The sequence below is a fragment of the Ictalurus furcatus genome, chromosome 1 (genome assembly GCF_023375685.1).
Source record: "Ictalurus furcatus strain D&B chromosome 1, Billie_1.0, whole genome shotgun sequence".
NCBI classification, from domain to species: domain Eukaryota; kingdom Metazoa; phylum Chordata; class Actinopteri; order Siluriformes; family Ictaluridae; genus Ictalurus; species Ictalurus furcatus.
The window spans coordinates 26,777,998-26,798,694 of record NC_071255.1 but is presented as its reverse complement, the minus strand read 5'-3'; the positions used below and the strand labels follow the sequence as shown (position 1 = coordinate 26,798,694).

Here is a 20,697-nt window from a genome sequence, read left to right as displayed (position 1 = left end):
ACACGTTCAGTTTTTAATTGTAGCGTCCATTCTCTAACTGAACTAAATGATTTTTATTACTGTAAAAAAGCAAAATGGCGGTGAGGGTGGTGCCGCAGTGGGCAAGTGATGTAATCGGTGTTTTGCCAAACACCAACTATCGCAGCAAGCCTAACTTGATCTAAGGGGCCCAAACCTGTTCCAGCATGACACATGACAGTGCTCTTGTGCACAAAGTGGGCTACCTGAATGCATTGTTTGCCAAGTTTGGTGTGGAAGAACTTGAGTGGCCTGCACCCTGACCTCAACCCAAAAGAGTGGAGGTTATTATAACACCAAAGGGGGACTAAATCTGTAATGGGATGTTCAACAAGCACATATGGGGGTGATCGGTCAGGTGTCCACATACTTTTGGCCATATTGTGTAGCCTTCATCCATCACACATTGGATGCAGTCCTGTGAAGGACTGAGGGGAACTCCATCCATTCAGTGAAGAAACAAGGAATATTAAATAGCTAAATAATCCTAAATGGTGTGAAATTGTAAGTACTGTGTGTCTGAATAAAACTCTTTCCTGCTTTGCAGATCTGAAAATGATTGGAAAAATAAAAACACTAAATGTTCATCTGATCAAATTCAAGTAAGTGTAAAATTGAAGTATTTCATAGAATCATTTCAAGTCTGCCATAACTCATAAGAATGAGAAAAGTTGGTATTGTCTTCCGAGAGCCCTGCACATTTTAGTTTTTCTGTGCTTTAATACATGTGATTAAGGTTGTATGTGATTAATATGATTTATTAACTTGCTGTTGGGTAAAGAGTTTGAATAAGGTTATTGCATCAGATTATAATATAACCTTCATTAGTTAACCTTCATTATTCATCGTTCTTGATGCTGTTCATATGATACTGTTTTGAGCAGGCAAATGTGAAGCAGACTGACAATAGCCACACATCTCTGCCAGCTTTAAAAGAGGAAGATGTTGAAGAGCAAATCTTTGATCCCATCTCTGACTGCACACAAGCTTGCCTGTCTGTTGAGAATGATCTAGAGGTGAGAAAAGAGAAATCCAGTGCTGAAAGGAAGAGGGACAAAGAGTGCTCTGTCAATATTACAAAAGAGAAAACACAAGGCCAGAAGAAAAAAAGGAGCTCTCGCAGCACAGAACATAATGAACCAACGAAAAATAAGAAGGCCAAGAGGGAAGATGACGAGGACAAGGAAAAACAGAAAGAAAAAGGACAAGCAAAAAAAGCTGATGATGAAGCTGGGAAATGGAAATGGTAAGAGTTTTAACTACTTTAGTAATACAGAATGATACAATTATTTTAGGATATAATAAATTTTTATTTCTTATGTGTATAAAAATTTATTGGAGATTGTAAAATAGTATCTGAGCGACTTTGACAAGGGCCAGATTTTGATGGCTATACGACTGGTATGCAGTGGTTAATACCAAAAGTGGTCCAAGAAAGCAACTGGGTCATAGGCACCCAAGGCTCATTGATGCGCGTGGGGAGGGAAGGCTAGCCTGTCTGGTCCAATCCCACAGACGAGCTACTGTAGAAAAAATTGATGGAAAAAGTAGAAAGGAGTCAGAACACACAGTGCATCACAGCTTGCTGGGTATGAGGCTGCGTAGCTGCAGACCGTTCAGAGTGCTCATGCTGACCCCTGTCTACTGCTGAAAGTGCCTACATTGGGCACGTGAGCATCAGAGCTGGACCATGGAGCAATGGAAGAAGGTGGCTTGGTCTGATGAATCACGTTTTTGTTTTGTTTTTTGCATGCTTTGTTGCAGCCAGGTGCGTGTGTGGTGCTTATCTGGGGATGAGATGGCACCAGGATGCACTATGGGAAGAAGGCAAGCTGGGTGATTGTGTAATGTTTTGCTGCCAAACCATGGGTCCTGGTATTCATGTGGAGGTTACTTTGACATGTACCACCTACCTAAGCATTGTTGCAGACCAACTACACCCCTTCATGCCAACGGTATTCCCTAAAGGCAGTGGCCTCTTTCAGCAGTATAATGCGCCGTCACACTGCAAAAATTGTTCAGGAATGGTTTGAGTAACATGACAAAGCGTTCAAGGTGTTGACTTTGCCTCCAAATTCCCCAGATCTCAATCCAATAAGCATCTGTGGGATGTGCTGAACAAATCCGATCCATTGAAGACCCAACTCACAACTTACAGGGCTTAAAGGATCTGCTGCAACGTCTTCGTGCCAGATACCACAGCACACCTTCAGAGGTCTTGAGTCCATACCTCTACGGGTCAGAGCTGCTTTGGTGGCACATACACAATATTAGACAGGTGGTTTTAATGTGATGGCTGATCTGAGTAAATCAAACCATCATGTTCAAAATGATTGTTGTAGTTATAGTTATGTCATCCCGGACCTTATATGTTCCGTTGGTGGAAAATCCGGGTCTTGAAAGCTCTAATAAATAGACAAAATACTATTGTACACATTTAACCTGTATTCGTGAAATAAATGGGTATTGAGGGGGTCTGTGTAATTACATTTATGGGTAAATGTGTTTTCCCCTCATTGTTTTGTGCGGAACTCAACACCATCACTCGTTTCCGGCAGGACCATAGCAGATGTGACACAGTCACTGATACCCGCGTGTATTTGGGCTCTGCGGTGACATGAGCGCGTTAATTTCAGGCTTCACGTTGCTGCCCTGTATTCTTCTTTTCTTATTGTAATGAAAACGTGTTATGGTGCTTTGACTCTGCTGATTCGCTTTTCCGTGAAGTTTGATAGAACTGCGTTTGCGTGTCACTCCGTCAGAAAATATGCTCGTACCGCTGCAAGGGTGCGCGTGCCAAGGTCGGTTAGCCAGCTGCATACAGTGGTGCATAGAACCAACAGATCAGTTGTTGCCATGGTTACAGTGTCTCAACAAGGTGCTCTGATTCTCAAGTGGGATGATTTTTTGTTTGTTTATGTGTTGTTGGTTTTTTTTTGTTTGTTTCTGTTAGCTCCACATTATTCCTGCTCTAACATTATTGTATTGCTAGGAGGGGGGGAATATATATATATATATATATATATATATATATATATATATATATATATATATATATATATATATATATATATTTTTATATGATGGTCTGTCACTGGTTCTCAAATAACAGTGTGCTTTTTGTTCATCTTTTATTTGTGCCATTGTTAATGAAAACACTAGTGCAAATCTTTGTTCCTCCTTTCATGCCGCTAAAGGTCTGCCTTAACATCATGCACTGAGCTGCCAGTTTAAGTGCACTTACCTTGTACCTATTCTCACTGGCCATTTTGTCAGGCCTCCTCTACCAGGTCTGGCCCACTGTACACCGAAGAGATGTGACTATTCTCAGTATAGCTAAGAACCAGACCGGGCAGTTTGAAACACCTCCACCACCTCATTGCAGGGTTGAGAACAGTCCACCAGCTTAACAGTGGTTTTAAAGTCAAAAACCTTCAATTATGAAGGCTAGAGGATGATTAATACACCTACCTGTCTGTAATTGAAATTTAACGTACATTTAAAGTGTTTCCCAATAGGGTAGGTAGGTAGGTCTAGTATTGACCGAGTGTACACAGTATTAAAATGACTATATGAAAATATTTTGTGATCATATACTTGTCTGTAGGTTTCTACATGTCAGTATGTATCTGTATATATTGCAAAGACGATGAAGGACCTTTGTCCAAGATGTTCTGTTTCTCTTCTCTTCCTCGTTTTGAGCTTCTTGCAATGCATTTCTTTCTCTTTCTCCTCCTTTTTTCTGATCACTCATTTGAGCTGAGAATAACTCCAAAAGGTGTAAACTATAAATATTGAAAATTTTTTATTTAAGTCATACCCTTACCGAAGATGCGTTGCAGTACCGCACTATACTAGTGTCTCTACTGTGCTGGCAATATTCCAACACGCACATAAAAAATATCTAGTCACTAATGCTCCTATAGTGGAATAACGGTCAGTAATTGTATACCCACATAGTGCATCTATAGATATAGGGTAAGTTTGTGATAAAATTTCCAGTGGCTGTAAGATATGATGCATGTACCTGATCAACTGGTAACGCTGTGTAATTTATACATACTTTCTTTTTCTTGCACCTCGGTACTGCACAGACAGGTTTTGTCACTGCTCTTTGCTTGCTATAATTTTTTGACCTTTTCTCAGCAACTTAAAAATAACTTTTAGAATGTTTTTGAGTTATTTTAATCATGACTGTTCTGTAGGTGGGAGGAAGGGAAGCACGCCGATGGTCAGAAGTGGAAAAGTCTTGAGCATAAAGGGCCTCTCTTCCCACCAGAATATGAACCTTTACCAAGCAATGTGCCATTTTTATATGATGGTGAGTGTTTTCTACTACATACTGTATACCAGACTTTTGTCCAAAGCTGCATGACTGCATTCTTCATTATTATTATTATTATTGTTATTATTATTATAGGAAAGCCTGTGCAACTTAGCCTGGCTGCTGAAGAAGTAGCAACTTTCTATGCCAAGATGCTGGATCATGAGTACACCACCAAGGAGAATTTTCAAAATAATTTCTTCACTGACTGGAGGGAGGTAAGCTCTTCTGAATGCCAGCAATTTATCTGCTGTCCACGATGCCTCACTTTGTCTGGTTTTGCCGTCAGGAACAGCTTGTTCTTCATTAGGCTTGTATGTCCTGCTCTGTCTCTAGGTAATGACAGAAGATGAGAGGAAATTAATCAAGAAGCTGTCCAAGTGTGACTTCAGCAAAATCCATAAATACTTTGTGGAAAAGTCAGAAGAAAAGAAGAACATGACCAAAGAAGAAAAACAGGTGTGTTTGGGTTATTTTAGTTCTGGTTCATTGGGTGGTTAATTTTGTTAGAGCACTGTTATGCATGTATCTGAAGAAATGTTATTTATAACTTCTTAATCCTGTCACTTAGGTTTTAAAGGAGGAAGCTAATAAACTAACCGAGGAGTATGGATTCTGTCTGCTGGATGGACATAAGGAGAAAATAGGCAATTTTCGTCTGGAGCCTCCAGGGCTGTTTAGAGGACGAGGGGAACACCCCAAAATGGGCAAGCTGAAGAAACGCGTCCAGCCTGAGGATGTAATTATTAACTGCAGTCAGTAAGTAAAAGCTCAGATGGATGGACATTAGCTAAGCGGTTGATTGCTACTTAATTATTTTCATGTATAATTTTAGGTAATATTACATTACGCCACGGTTATACAGTGCCATTAGGTTTGTAGTTCTTCTATATGGTTAATCATATCTTCATATGGTTAATCATATAACCAACATATGAAATGTTGGCCCATTGTGGTGCTTCAAGTCATTTAAATGTGTGAATAGCTGAGACGTGAGCGAACACCTGTGTTGATCCTGTCAAATACATTTCACTGAGGGATTTTTTACTTGATGATCTTTGTCTTGGTCAGAGATGCGAAGGTCCCAGAGCCACCTGCAGGCCATCACTGGAAGAGAGTGCAGCATGAAAACACGGTCACGTGGCTGGCATCATGGGTGGAGAACATCCATGGACACATTAAGTACATCATGCTCAATCCCAGCTCCAAACTCAAGGTAAAGGCTTCTACATAGCCTAAAGGAGCTACTCATTGTCCTCCACTCATCTTTACCTAATGGTTTCCTGTGTGTTTATTTTCCGAGTGGTTTCACGCTTGCGCTATTTTTCTGGACCGCGAAGGCGTTTGCACCAAGAATTCAGTATGTTTGGCTGAATATGAAAGCTATTTTCAGACTCAGATGTGGTCCGGAAATCTTGTTTCTGAAGTAGTCGTGTGGGTTTTTGCTGCAAGTGAACTCAAGTGTTGACTGTACCATATGAAAAAAGCAATCGCCTCCCTGGACTGGGTGTCGAATAAAAGGGTTGGTTGAATTTGTCACGATACTTGGTGGGAAAGGCATGTTGTGGTCTAGGGCAGAGACAGAGTGCCTTCTCGATATGTGGAGTGAAGGATGCATTCAAACCCAAGTGACTACATTAGAACTGTTGATCAATAAATAATATAGTTAATAATAAAGAAAATTCAGAGCAGTAATCTATTATATCCTAATATGCAAAACATTTTTGCAGAAATTAAATTTACAATTGTATTTGTACCTTCTAATATCTTTTTGTACCTCTAATACCTTTTGTAATAACTGCTATAACACCTTTACGATGCACTTTGTATGGCTGACTTTACTAAAACTATTCTACAACTGTCCACTGCAATAGTTTATAATCTCATTATCCGGTGTCACCCAGAAGAGGATGGATTGATTCCCTTTCGAGCCTCATTCCTTTCAAAGTTTCTTCCTCTGGGGTTGTTTCCTTGCCACTGCTGCACTGTTGTGTTCATAGGGAGCGAAATCTACATCTGGATTTCAGTAACGCTGCTTTGTGACAGGGTCTGTTGTTAAAAGCGCTATACATATAAAATTCAACTGACGAGAGCAGTTGCACATTGTGGTTTTGAAGGAATTTGTCTGTGTGAAAACAAAGCTGCGTTATTGATCCTGGGTTTGGAGTTACGGATTCCAACCATGTGTGAAGATGCTTTTAGTTGCACAAAAAGCATTCTCTGTTAGTTTGTTTACTCGTTGCAGACAGTCAGCACTTTTTATGTCTGTCAAACTTGCATGCTAGAAAATGTTTGTGTAGTGATGTGTAGTCAGAGGATGAGTATTAGTATCGGTTTATACGTTTGTGGACTGTCCTTCAGAAGAATGCAAAAGAAAGGTATAATTGTAATGATTTGAATGTTTAATGCTGAACTTTTAGTCCTGTATTGCGTTCTCTGTCCTGTACAGGGTGAGAAGGACTGGCAGAAGTATGAAACTGCACGTAAGCTGAAACTGAGAGTGGATGCTATCAGACGTGAGTACCGAAAGGCCTGGACTGCTCGAGAGATGAAACAAAGACAACGAGGAGTCGCTTTATACTTCATCGACAAGGTAGGTTACGTCATTGCTGAGCGTGATGATAAAGAGTCAGTCAAAAAAGTGCTGTTACAGGTGTAATGCAGTGTTGAAAATAATAAACACATGCACACTATTGTACATGCGTACAAATTATCATTATATTGTCTTGAATATTCTGTGTGTGTAGCTAGCTCTGAGGGCTGGTAATGAGAAGGATGATGATACCGCAGACACGGTGGGCTGCTGTTCTCTGCGTGTAGAGCACATTACTCTCCACAAGCACCAGGATGGTCAGGACTACGTAGTGGAGTTTGACTTCCTGGGCAAGGACTCCATCCGGTACTACAACAAAGTGCCTGTGGAAAAACAAGTGAGCACTGCTTCATCCTTTGTCTTTGCAAATGGCTTACAGGGCTTACACACTTTGTAGTGTGTAGTGTTCCACTGTAAATGTGTGAATTAACAAGTTTATGCTTGACAAATAACAGACCTGAGTCGATGATTGGATGTTTTAATGTATTTTTGTGTTGTGTTTTTTCCTCTTTAAAGAATTTTAATAGGCCTTAAATAAACCATAATTGTTTATATCTGTATTATGTAGTACCAATTTCATGCTGCCACCTGTTAATAAATGTGATGAAAATGTTTTGCTGCCACCTCTTAGCAGATATGAAAATATAATGTAATAATTTTTTCCGTATTGCCCACCCCTAACTTGCCTGTAAATCCACCATCAAATACCGAGGTGTAATATTTTGTTTTCAGGTTTTCAAAAACTTGAAACTTTTCATGGAAAACAAGGATCCAGAAGATGACCTATTCGACAGAATTTCTGTAAGCATCTTGCTTGACGTTTTGCATCATCCATTTAATATTTGTTTCTAGAGATCTATTCACAGCAATAACTCCATTACTTGGAATGCATTATTGTAATTTTATCTCCTTACAGACAATCTATCTCAATAAGAAGCTGAATGAGGCAATGCCTGGACTGACCGCCAAAGTGTTTCGAACTTTCAATGCTTCCACCACTCTGCAGGAGCAGCTGGACAAACTCACCATCGGTCAGTGCACACACACTTTGCAGTAGGAGCAAAAATACTGGCTCTGTTTCTTGCCTCTCATATGCTGCAATTCCAGGGAGGTGGACTGGAGAAACTGAGCCAAGACTGGAACTTGCTGAATACTTAATAAAAAATTTATAGCCCTAGCCTTCAGCAGTTGAAAACTAACTCTCACATCTGTGTGTTGGACAATTATGTGAATATCAAGCATTTTGTCGATCTCCGTGGATTGAAGCTTTTTGCCAAACTTTTAACTGTTCCATCTGAAAAGGCCACTTTCAGTTTCGGGAAGAAAAGAAAAATCGCTCTGCATGTGAAGCTTTATTCACCAAACACAATACAACACAGTTACAACATACACAGTTACAACATCTTAGCTAAAACACATCTAAAAATATGATATTCAGCTTCCAAAAGCAGTTTGTGTCATTGTATGCATTCAGTTGCTTTTAGTAAAATCTCTTCTGCCCAACCTAGAGGACCAGAGCACTACAAATCTGAGGGATTTTTCTGCTCTACCACCTTATCTTTGGTTTTGATCAGCCAGGATGTCCAAAAGCGATTCAGAAGATTGAAAACCTTTATTATTATTATTATTATTATTATTATTATTATTACTAGTAGTAGTAGTATTTTACCTTTTATTTAGCTGTATTTTATGTATGGTATTATATTTATATCATTCTTGTTTATTGTCTATTTATTATAATTAATTATTAATAAGTATGAAATAATGAATAATCAAAAATTCAGAGATGATAAAAAAAAAAAAATCTCAGGTTAGGGGTGCAGATACAGCAGAGAGTTGTGTGTCAACTCTGATGGATAAAAATACTCTCAATGAGATTTATGAAAATTGAGTAGCGCACGAACTGTGTACCGTGTCATCATTAGCATTCTCCTTCTGCCTTTGTCATTAATAAATATTATTAATAGTGTTGACTCTGTTAATAATAAATATTATTAATAGAGTCATTTTATTGATGTAGTGTCACATTGACCTTTATTTTCCACAACTGCCATTGGCTGTGTGTGTGTGGTCAGATGATATGACTGTGGAGGAAAAACTGCTGGCGTATAACCGAGCCAACAGAGCTGTGGCTATACTCTGCAACCACCAGAGGGCGGCACCCAAAACATTTGAGAAGTCCATGTTGGCTCTTCAGGAGAAGGTAAGACCAAGACATCCTGTAAATTATTAATCCCGTAATCACTGTTATTATTATGTTTATATTGCTGACATGAACAACCATCACTACTAAGAGATGTTATGTCAAGTGTTTTTCCTGTACTTTTATTTTCTAAGCCTGAATTATTCGGCATTATTCTGAGGTCCTTGAGCATTTTAAGTCCGAGTCAGGTCTGTGACAAGCACCTGTAGTCTGCGTCTGTTGAACTGAGATCAGTGTTTGTTACAGTTAGGTGGACTGGTGTACTTCAGGCCTGTAATCAGCAGTGTTCTGATGTCTTGCAGCTTCCTATTCATTGCATTTAACGGATTTGGAACTGATTATAACCCCAACATCCATCCTTACAGTAATTGATTGGGTGGAGCTTAGTTAGTGAGTACAGAGTAGAGCAGGCTGAAATGAGGAGCTGTTGTCCAGGCAGTGATTTTGTTATAAGTTATAAGAACAGTTATAAGTCATCAGCTCGTCCATCCATCTGTTTATTATTCCATTCTATTCGTACTGTATACAGATGATCGTAGGAATCAGCATACAAACAAGTATATTATAACATTTTTGGACAATACAGCCATACTTAGTTTGTTGACAAAAGATTCAGATATTGTTACGTATAAATCAGAGAAGGGTTTGTGCAGTGGTGCAAGGAACATAACTTAATGTTAAACGTTAAAAAAAAAAAACAACTAAAGAAATGATCTTTGTCCCGAGGTTGTGGTTGATCATAGCCCAGTGTCAGTTTATGATGAGGAAGTTGAGCAGGTTACAACATATAAGTATTTAGGAATTGACTTTGATTCTCAGCTTCAGTGGGGCCATCAAGTGGAGTATGTTTGTACACGAGCTTGTCAGCACTTGCACTTCTTGCGAAGGCTAAGGGTCTACGGGGTGGATAAAAGTATCATGCTATTATTCTATAGATCCGCTATTGAGTCTATTATATGTTTTGGTTTTACAATATAGTTTGGTAATCTGTCCATTAAATTTATGTCACAACTTCAAAATGTGGTTAGAAGAGCCGGAAAAATAATTGGCATGTTGCCCCTAACTTCTCTACAGGAGATTTTTGAGAGGTCTGTAAAGAAACAGAGCCTTAAAATTATTGGTGATCCAAGCCATATTCTTCATGAGGAGTATGAGCTGATGCCTTCGTACAGGCGATATAGGGTACCAATCTGTAATCCTAATGGGCATGAATTCTCTCTAATTCTACTGTCAGTTAAATTATTGAATAATAACAAATGATCTGTGTGTGTGGTTGAGGGCAAATGTGTAATATGTGGGATATTGTGTTATGTCTTAAGTGTAGGTATAGTGAAATATTGTATGTTGTGTGGATGAAGTGCAATTGTATAGTGAATTGTTGTATGTTGGCCTGCTCTCTCGAATGCCCATGACAGATTTCTCCTAAGGGAGATGATAAAGGATAAACTAACTAATTCACTAACATGGACTCGCCAGCCAGTTTGGGGGTTTTGTGTGTATTTGTCACTTGCAATATCAGTTTATTTTTTCTTTGGCCTGGTTCTCACTGCTCGTTCAAAAACTGAAACCAGTCCAAACCCACCAACATTTTTATTTTGTTTATTACCGATTTGCGAGACATACTGATGGCAAGTGCGTTGTTTTGATGTTCAGCAGCGGCACCTTGTAAACTGCAGCGTGGAATAAGTACCTGAATTAACGTTCTTACTTGTATTAACTGCAGGGAAATAATTGACAGTAAGACTCGCTGAAAAAAAGATTTCTTAAATTTCACCACAGATAAGATGAAAAATCTACACAGTGATTAATTTTTTTTTGCTAATTGTTTATTTGGAAATAATTATCATTTTGTTTCCTTTTTGGAAACAAACAAGGATATACAGCAACACTAAGCAACCTTGAGAATCTTGGCATCCATATTAGGAATCAGAGAAATTGAGCAATTTTTTTTCTGTTTGTGCTGTGTTTTGTTTGTTTGTTTGTTGGTTTTATTTATTTATTTATTTATTTATTTTTACTTTTAATTAAACATTTGCACAAAATAGTCCAGTGTTTCTTTTGATGGGACAAACAGCAGCAATTAGTTGGATTTTTCTTTCTGGTTTTTCTATGACATGGTACGCATAACTGTTCAGCAATGAATATCTTGAACAGATTACACAAATCATGCATCTGGAACCATTCGGACTTGGGAAAAGTTTTAAATGAAAAGCTTTATAGTTCTATAGAATTTGTAATCAAAAAGTTTTATTAATTACAAAAGTAAAAATTGTGTGGGGGGGCAGTGTTAAAGATCACCACATCACATTTTGACAGCTGGTATCTGACTACAAGCTGGACTGATAAGACTGATGTCTGTTTCACTACAGCACATAGCTAAATGACACTTTACATCAATGTTTTAGACAACTTTAGATAAACTGGCCACTGTGTTTATTAAATTGGCTCCTCACCCAACATGATCGTCAAAGGCACGTATCCTAGACGAGATTTATAAAGTAAATAAAATATTTCCATATTGTTTTGGTGAAATTTACGTATGGATTCTTAAAGCATTGTTGTCAGTGTGTTATAGGTAGCAAAAAATGTTGGTCAAACCCCGTGTGTGTTTTTGACTCTTTGCCAGAATTCATCCACAGTGGCAGCCGACAGGTTTTCCCACGCACACGGTACACTAAGTGAGGATAGCAGTCCGACAGACTTCAGAGCTTATTTTATGTAAACAAGCCCTAGCTTATCAGTAGCATATCAGTAGTAGGCTGCCGTTGCATTCTGTCTGTTCTGCTCTTTCTTTATCCATGTGAAGATGCTTAGGTGGATGTTTTTGTGTTTCTATAGATCAAGAAGAAAACGGAGGAAGTGGAGAAAGCCAAAAAGGAGCTGAAGCAAGCAAAGAAAGATCACAAGGAGCAACCATCAGAGAAGTCAAAGAAGTACGATCAGCACTAAAACTACCAGCATTGTGTATTTACTGGCTGTTGTGTGTGCTTTGGAGTTATTTCAAGGTTTGCCCATTGAATGTTTTGTTTGAAATTGAGCCTTTGGCCGTATTTTTGGTAAAGACAAACTAGTCATACTTGGACGGGCTGAGATTGCTGAAAGAATGGAGTGATATATTTGTGCACAAAATAGCATAGCTTTTTAAACTGAATGTATTTGTGAGATTTTATTTCTTTCATTTGTAAATTTGTATCATTTCACAGACTAGAAGACGAGCTTGTTGTTTGTTTATACGTGCCAGTGTAAACATAATGTTAATAATGCATCAGAAAGAACGAAAGGAAAAAAATGACTGTGTGTAAAATAATCTTAAACTGAGTAAGCGCTGGAAATGTAAGTAAATGTAACTCCAACACTAACACACTACAGCATGAACACACAGCAGTGCATCATTGCTCATCTGCATATTGTACCTGAAGCAAGTTATTTCTCTGAAAACAAACCTCCGTCTCGTTCCGTTGCTCTCTGGTAGGCTGGTGGAGAAGAAGGAGAAAGCTTTGAAGAGGCTGTCAGAACAGTTAAAGAAGCTGAAGCTGCAGGAAACGGACCGAGAGGAGAACAAGGTCATCGCTCTGGGCACTTCCAAGCTCAACTACCTCGACCCCCGCATCACTGTGGCCTGGTAAAACTTCTACTCTACAGCATGGGGTTTTATGCTGCTGGTTGGCTTAATGAAAGCTGCAGTAAAATGAATTTAGCCTTTTAAAATATAAACCTCTTTGGTGTTTGTAAACAAAAAGAGATGTGTGCGCATCTAAAATGTTGTTTACTTATTATTATGGGTTAGCACTAAAGGACAGGGAGCGCTATTTGGCTGAGCTGAAGGTGCGTCTTGATCCGCTCCCTAGTTCGTAAACCGTATATTGTGTACACGAGTTCAGGTACTGGTAAAGACCTACATACTCGCGTTGTAAAACGTCACCACTGGAATTTATCAACAAAAGGCAGGACCGATATCTTTGACATTATATGTCATAAATTTGTTAGCTTAATCACGTGTTTCTGTGATAGTATTTCAAGCAGGATCATAGACAAGCTAGTGGATTTTTTTTTTTAATCATTGAACACTTACCTTTTTAGACTCAAACAAACCATATAAATCAAAGTTCAAAATCGCTAACGTAAGTCATCACTTGAGAGCTACATCAACTATAACAAGCTGCTTACATTTGTAGACGAAGTTGGCTGAGAGTTCATCTGGCTTTTTTTTTTCTTCTTTTTCTAGCTGAGAGGCTTCAGAACATATGATGTCATTTCCAGTAAGGGAACATAGGGAGCATCGATGCTCCCTGGTGCATTGTGGGTTTCAGTGCACTGGAATTATTTTGTGTTTGAGACAGCCCTTAAAATGGCCGATCCCTGATCAGCACCATGACTACTGAACTATGTAGTTGATTGAGACACACCCTAACACTTTCAAATGGTGTTACAACACACTGAACCTTGAGGTGAATGGGCTACAAAGGCATAAGACCCCACTGGGTTCTACTCCTCTCAGCCAAGAACAAGTGTCTGAGTGGGCACAGGCTCACTAAAATTGGACTTTTGAAGATAACAGAAAAACATCCCCAGGTCTTTTTCCTCAACTAATATATATGAAACTAAAATATATATTATGTGTTTATACCATGGTCTGTCTGAATACTCGATTCTGATTGGCTGGAAGGTCAGTGGCTATTTCTGGATGTCCACTTCTCAGCTGGTCTGCAACACTTCCAGACTTTTTGAATTTGTTAGTAAGTTTGGTAACAGTGCTGTGTGTGTGTGTGTGTGTGTGTGTGTGTGTGTGTGTGTGTAATGTGCTTGCCATTTTTTCTGTTAAAGTCCATTGCTTTCTGATCCAGCCATGAGAATGATTTCAATATGTTCTTCTTTTTTCAAAAGCATTCTTAAAGGCAATCTGAAATAAATAATATATATATATATATATATATATATATAAGTATGAACAATTTTGTAAGACATTTTGCTAAAAAGTGTTAATTTCTCCTACATGTGGAGACTTTTGCCGACACCTTGTGAGTGTATGTATACAGTTGTGAGGAAAAAAAATAAGTACACCCCTCTTTTGACATACAGTGCCCTCCACTAATATTGGCACCCTTGGAAAAATGAGCAAAGAAGACTGTGAAAATATTGTCTTTGTTTAATCTTTTGTTCAAAAAATACTCTGCTCTCATGGATATTGAAGAATTGCAAACACAACACAGGTTTATCCAAAAAAAAAAAAAATCTTGTTAAATATGGGTGTGAAACAATTGTTGGCACCCCTATGATTTCATGTAAGAAATGAGGTATATTCCAATTGCCTTTTTTTTTTTTTTTTTTTTAGTACACCTGAGTGACTAGGAACAGGAAATTGTTCAACCATGACTTCCTGTTTCACCGGGGTATAAATAGGAGGTAACACAGGCCAAATTCTCTTAGTCATCCATAACAATGGGTTAGACCAAGGAATATAGCTGTGATGTGTGGCAAAAGGTTGTTGAGCTTCACAAAATGGGAAGTGGCTATAAGAAAATAGCACAAGTATTGAAAATGCCCATTTCCACATCAGGGCAATAATTAAGAAGTTCCAGTCAACTGGAAATGTTATGAATCACCCTGGAATTGGACGTGTGTCTATATTGTCTCAACACACTGTGAAGGGGATGGTTCGAGTGGCCAAAAAATCTCCCAGGATCACAGCTGGAGAATTGCAGAAGTTAATTGTGTCTTGGGGTCAGAAAGTCTCCAGATCTACAATCTGAAGTCACCTACATCACCACAAGTTGTTTGGAAGGGTTTCAAGAAAAAAGCCTCTACTCTCTTCCAAAAACAAACTCAAGCGTCTTCAGTTTGCCAGACACTTCTGGAACTTCAAATGGGATCGGGTTCTATGGCCAGATGAAACCGAAATAGCTTTTTGGCAACAAACACCAGAGGTGGTTTTGGTACACAGAGAGGTAGCCAAATGGAAAAGTACCTCACGCCCACAGTTAAATATGGTGGTGACTCTCTAATGTTTCGGGGCTGTTTTTCTGCCAGAGGACCTGGACATTTTGTTTGGATACATGGCATCATGGACTCTATCAAATATCAACAGATATTAAATTAAAACCTGACTGTCTCTGCCCGAAAGCTTAAAAATGGGCTGTGGTTGGATCTTCCAGCAGGACAATGATCCTAAACATACATCAAAATCAACACAAAAATGGTTTACTGACCACAAACTCAAGGTCCTGCAATGGCCATCCCAGTCCCCTGGACCTCGAAATTTGAAGTATCTGAAGAGATTCGGTATGGAGGAATGGTTTCAGACCTCTTGCCATGTATTCTCCAACCTCATCAAGCATTATCTGAGAAAACTCCGATGTTATATTGGCACTATGAGGTAGCACAAAGTATTGACTAAAAAGGTGCCAATAATTGTTGCAAAAACAGAAATATGAAGAAATGTGATATACTTCTGTGGCCTCAGAAGCTACTATTGCCCCCTTTAGCTGAAATAACTTCTTGTAGGCATTTTGCTTAATTGTCCACCAGTCTCTGATATTGCCTTGCTGGAATTTTTGACCGCTCTTCCATGCAATATTATTTCAGTTGCAAGATGTTTGAGGGTTTTCTTACATGTACTGCCCATTTCAAATCCCCCGCAACATTTCAATGGGATTCAAATCCGGGCTTTGACTGCCATTCCATAACCCTCCATTTCTTCTTTTCAGCCATTACTTAGTGGATTTGCTAGTGTGCTTTGGAACGTTATCCTGTTGAAAGGTGCACTTTTGGTTCAACTTCAAATTTTGGACAGATGGCCTGATATTATCTTCAAGCACTCTTTGATATGATGCAGAATTCATAGTTGAATCAATGAATGCAAGCTGTCCAGTCCCTGAGGCAGTGAAGCAACCCCAAACCATAACATTTCCAACCACTGTGTTTCACAGTTAGTATGAGGTGCTTCTCCTGAAAAGCTGTCTTTGGTCTGTGCCAAACATGGCTGCTGTTTCTGTGGCCAAACAACTCTATCTTTGATTCGTCTGTCCAGAGCACATTATAACAAAAGGCCTGGTCTTTGCCTATATGCTCATTGGCAAACTGTAGTTTTGCAAAGACCTTTTTCCTGGCACGCCTCCCATGCAGGTCAAAATTGTTCAATCTCTTTCTGGTTGTAGAGCATGCACTCTGACACCAACAGTTGCTAAACTTACTAGCAGATCCTGTGATGAACCTTTGGGCTTCTTGGGGATTACTTCTTGCATCGGACGGTCTGCACTTGGGTTGAATTTGCTAGGACAGCCAGTCCTGAACAAATTGGCAGTCATTTGAAATCTGCCCCATTTGTAAATTATTTTCTGTACAGAGGAAAGATGTATTTCAAATAATTTGGTGAGCTTTTTAAATCCCTTGCCCGACTCATAGGCATCCACAACCTTTTTTTCCTGAAGGCCACTACACACCTCAATAGCAAAGGGAACACCAGACACTAGATATGGTGGGGGAAGGGGGAGGACCAGCACTCCATAAGCAGGTTCTAATCACTGGCACCTGATTCTAATTTTATGGATTTGAAGGTTTGATAAATGTAGGGGTGTGCATAATTTTTCCATGTGACTGTTTTTTGTTAATTTAAATTGTAAGATTATTAACAAATGTAAATTTTATGTCATTTGATAGTGTATCACCTTTATTAATAGGCACTGTTTCAAAGAGGATCAAATGTTTGCTTGTCCAAATAAGTTAAAAAAAAAAAAATAAAAATTCCTAAAAAAAACCTGAAGGGGCACTCAGAGTTTGGGATAGCACTCTGGTGACCATGCTACATCTGGTGCAAATTATAAAGGAACAGTGGAGACAGGCTGTCCCTTTCAAGTTCATGTTTTGAAGCTGGAATTTTGTTTTTTTAATTCTCATTGTCTGCAATTCTTTGTTGCTGATTGTTTGCAGCCATTGTGAACAATGAAAACAATATGCAGCTTTGCAGTATTTTATTACACAGACTCCCTCACCATCACTTAGTAAAAGTGGTAGGTCCGTGGTAGCTCAGTGGTTAAGACGTTGGATTACTGATCGGAAGGTCGTGAATTCAAATCCCAGCACTGCCAAGTTGCCACTTCTGGGCCCTTGACCAAGGCCCTTAACCCTCAAATGCTCCGTTTTATAAATGAGATAAATGTAAGTCGCTCTGGACAAGGGCGTCTGCCAAATACCATAAATGTAAGTAAAAGACATATAGCTGAAATAAGAGCTGAGATCCAGACCTAATCTGTTCTAGGTATAGATGATAATTAGTGAATTTTAGCTTTGGCTTGACCAGACCCTCAGAATGGCTGACCATTGCATGTGTGGTTATTTCAGCTGTTTTTAATAGAGAAATGTTTGTCCATAGGTGTAAGAAGCACAACGTTCCTGTGGAGAAGATCTACAACAAGACTCACAGGGCGAAGTTTGCCTGGGCTATTGACATGGCTGATGAAAACTTCCAGTTCTAACACACAAGAGGCTATGCTTTTTTTCTCTCTTTTCTTCATTTGTTTTTCCTTCTCATTTCCAGTCTTTTTTATTTCCTATTCTTTTTATTTTGAGCATTTTGAACAGCTACAATTAATTTGTTCTTTTTTTTTTTTTTTACAGTCTTAGTTTAAAAAAAAAAAACTACTGTGATGTCTCTCTTTTGTTGGATTTATGTGTGTAGTAAAATATGAATACAAAGCTTGAAGGCTATGCTTTGGTTTCTTTGGTTCTGAATGAAAAGGCTTATGGTTCCTCTATTTTCAACAGCATAGGAAGGCTGTTTGTGAGGGGGGAAAACCTTGCCCTACAGTAACACTAACTACATTTGTGCTTAAAAGCTGTCCAAACATTGGAACATAACACCACGCCTTCTTGTAAAGAAAGTGTTTCCAAGTATAGATGAGCTTGCAAGCACAGATTCAGTACATTCCTGTGCTGGGAATGAAAGCAATAATAGCATTTCAGAAGTGGGTGGTGAGGATGTGAGCTGAAATTCTCTTATTATGCGAAATGTCACACATGCAATGATTACACGCTTTAAGACAATTTGAGTGTCAAATTCACATGCATATTCTGTGTGTTGTCAGTAATCATTGCAGTGGTTTGGATTTCCTCAGACCGAACCTTCCTGGGTATTTTACTGCCTTTAAACGTAATAAAAATATATTCTTTGAATACATGGATATTCCAGAATATGCAGGACCAGATGGGTAAAAAAAAAAACATTATTTCTATGCCATATGTCCCATGACTTCAACAGTGTCTCCAAAAATTCAGTAATCAATGGGATTATGTTGAGCAAAATACACATGATGTAATGATAATGAGTCTTTATTTATCACATATACATTACAGCACAGTGAAATTCTTTTCTTTGCATACCCCAGCATCTCAGGAAGCTGGGGTCAAAGCTCAGAGTATCAGCCATGATACAGCGCCCCTGGAGCAGAGAGGGTTAAGTGCCTTGCTCAAGGGCCCTACAGTGGCAGCTTGGCAGTGCTGGGGCTTGAACGTCCGACCTTCTGATAGGTAACCTAAACAATTAACTGGCAAGCCACCACTGCCGCTCCCCCAAGCTGAGAAAATTAGTAGAGCTTAAGGGAGAATGTGTAGAGCACATGTTGTTGTAAATAAATACAAAATTAAGTATATGTAGTTTTACTCTCATTGGTTCCTGACTTTTCAGACATTCTGTATATGAATATTAATTCTTGAAATTGACAAATTTTAAACAATTAAAAACCAATGGAAAAAATATGTATATTTTAGGTTTCTCTTAACCAAATAATGCAGTTTTAAAAATTAATGTCATAATTTTTTTTAGAATATGTATTCGAATTATTCATATCTTTGTTCCCTTGGTGCAAACAACTAGAAAAGCCAGATTAAGTAAGTTTATATATATATATATATATATATATATATATATATATATATATATATATATATATATATATATATAATATAAAAATCACACAATAGGGTGTGCTGTTGTGGGAAAATAATCAACAATGGGATGCTGAGATGCAGCTCAACTCAAAGCGCTGTTACTTTCATTAGCCTGAAGATGATTATTTTCTGATAACAGCATGCCCTGAAGTGTTTAATTTCTCATATACCATCATTGCTTACATTTTTATTATGTCTTTTTATCTATTAAAGGATCTACATTTGATCCATTTATAGTTTACATTTAATTTACTGGAGCGTCTGTGAAGCAAGTGACTTCCTGTTATCACTCATGTTCTAGCAGATATAAATAGTAGTTCCCTCTCCATCCTCTCTTTTTCAGACACAATGCAGCTTGTTATGTTGCTGAGAAACTGCAAATCCTGCAATCCTTAAGAATTTCCTGTGACTGAAAATATAGTTGCAGCTTTACCTCTGACTATTACACAGCGCCGACCCAAGAGACTCCTTCCTAAATGCAAAATTAGTTAATTCATCTAACAAAAAAAACCTTACCATATCAACAATAGCAGACCTTTTGTATCCTTCATTAATAGTAACATTTCTATAAACCGAGCTGAACTACTGTCCGAACCGTGCTTTTATAGATATTTAACACCTTGTGGCTAGTCAGAATCAAGTCAGCGGCGTGGTATAATTACAATTAACTTCTCTTTATTTGCTAGCTCAAAACTAGGTCTAATTCATGCCCGTAAAAAGTTGGCTCTTAAAACAGCCGTAACTAAAGAACGGCAGAACGGATCATATATATGACGTGATGCGGCAGAGCCGACAGATTCTTTTAAATTCAAACTCCAAAACTCTTTGAAAAGACATCCAAAGCCTAAGATTAGGAGAGTATCTTTGATGATGGAGTGAACCAGTAATAGTCTGTGCTGCTTCTTCCTACACAGAAATGTGTGTGAAATGTGTAAGCTTGAATGTAAACCTCTTAAAGTACTTAATGGTTTCTTTCCCTTCAGCCATATATGCAGGGTCAACCATTGATCTCTTTTGTTCTTTATTCTTTATTGCTCCATTTATTGCTGTAGTCTTTTGCTATTGTTTTTTTTTTTTTTTTTTTTTCTTGCTGAAAAGCCTTTTTAGCAGAAGAGGCCATTAACTTACATTTATAACAGTAAAGGTCCACACATGGTCCATCATGGCAATGCTTTTTATTATCCTTAAAACAAGCTCAGCACATTAGACCTCGTTTGCCAAAATGAAAGCCATATTGCATTTTGTTAAAATTCCTTTTAACGTGATTGTGCGGATTCTCGGATATGTGATGTCATTCTGAGGGACAGAATTAGCATGGCTGAAGGGAGGGAGTCAGAGAACTACCTGCCATTGGGCATCGTATCTTGGAATGATGATGTAGCTGTGGTTTTACGTCAGATAATTAGACCAACATCATCTCTTTTTTTTTTTTGAGGATTGTTGTTTGGAACTGTCTGTCTTGATTGTGGTGTTTTGTCATTTCTTGATTTGGATAGAAGTCGTCTTTTCGCAATAGAGAATGTTTCTGTGTAGAATATAAAAACTGATTTGTTTCACATTTAGGTGGGGGGAACTGTTGAAAGGTAGAGTAATCGTTTTACAGCTACAGTACCAAAT

General features: G+C 38.4%; 1 protein-coding gene across 4 annotated transcripts; it reads left to right on the top strand.

Annotated features, from left to right (window-relative positions):
• Positions 1-897: 897 nt before the first annotated feature.
• Positions 898-18,420, top strand: top1mt (DNA topoisomerase I mitochondrial). 4 transcript variants are annotated; one of them, XM_053634851.1, is made up of 14 exons: positions 898-1,264; positions 4,224-4,339; positions 4,439-4,560; positions 4,679-4,801; positions 4,914-5,101; positions 5,414-5,558; positions 6,792-6,935; positions 7,090-7,272; positions 7,668-7,736; positions 7,852-7,966; positions 9,011-9,138; positions 11,977-12,071; positions 12,611-12,760; positions 17,507-18,420. In XM_053634851.1, exons 3-14 carry the CDS (start codon positions 4,495-4,497, stop codon positions 17,607-17,609), a joined length of 1,509 nt encoding a protein of 502 aa, XP_053490826.1. In that variant the 5' UTR covers positions 898-1,264; positions 4,224-4,339; positions 4,439-4,494; the 3' UTR covers positions 17,610-18,420. The 4 variants fall into 4 exon arrangements, 3 of the variants coding, with proteins under 3 accessions (XP_053490826.1, XP_053490803.1, XP_053490817.1); XM_053634828.1 differs by lacking the exon at positions 898-1,264 and adding an exon at positions 2,471-2,819; XM_053634842.1 differs by lacking the exon at positions 898-1,264 and adding an exon at positions 2,708-2,896.
• The last annotated feature ends 2,277 nt before the right edge of the window (positions 18,421-20,697 follow it).

Excerpts from the sequence above, each read along its gene's own strand:
- top1mt (XM_053634828.1), top strand. The coding sequence starts at position 2,695 with ATGAAAACGTGTTATGGTGCTTTGACTCTGCTGATTCGCTTTTCCGTG. Across the intron at positions 2,820-4,223 it reads GCAAGGGTGCGCGTGCCAAG|GTGGGAGGAAGGGAAGCACG; the intron begins GTCGGTTAGCCA and ends ACTGTTCTGTAG. Across the intron at positions 7,737-7,851 it reads ACCTATTCGACAGAATTTCT|ACAATCTATCTCAATAAGAA; the intron begins GTAAGCATCTTG and ends ATCTCCTTACAG.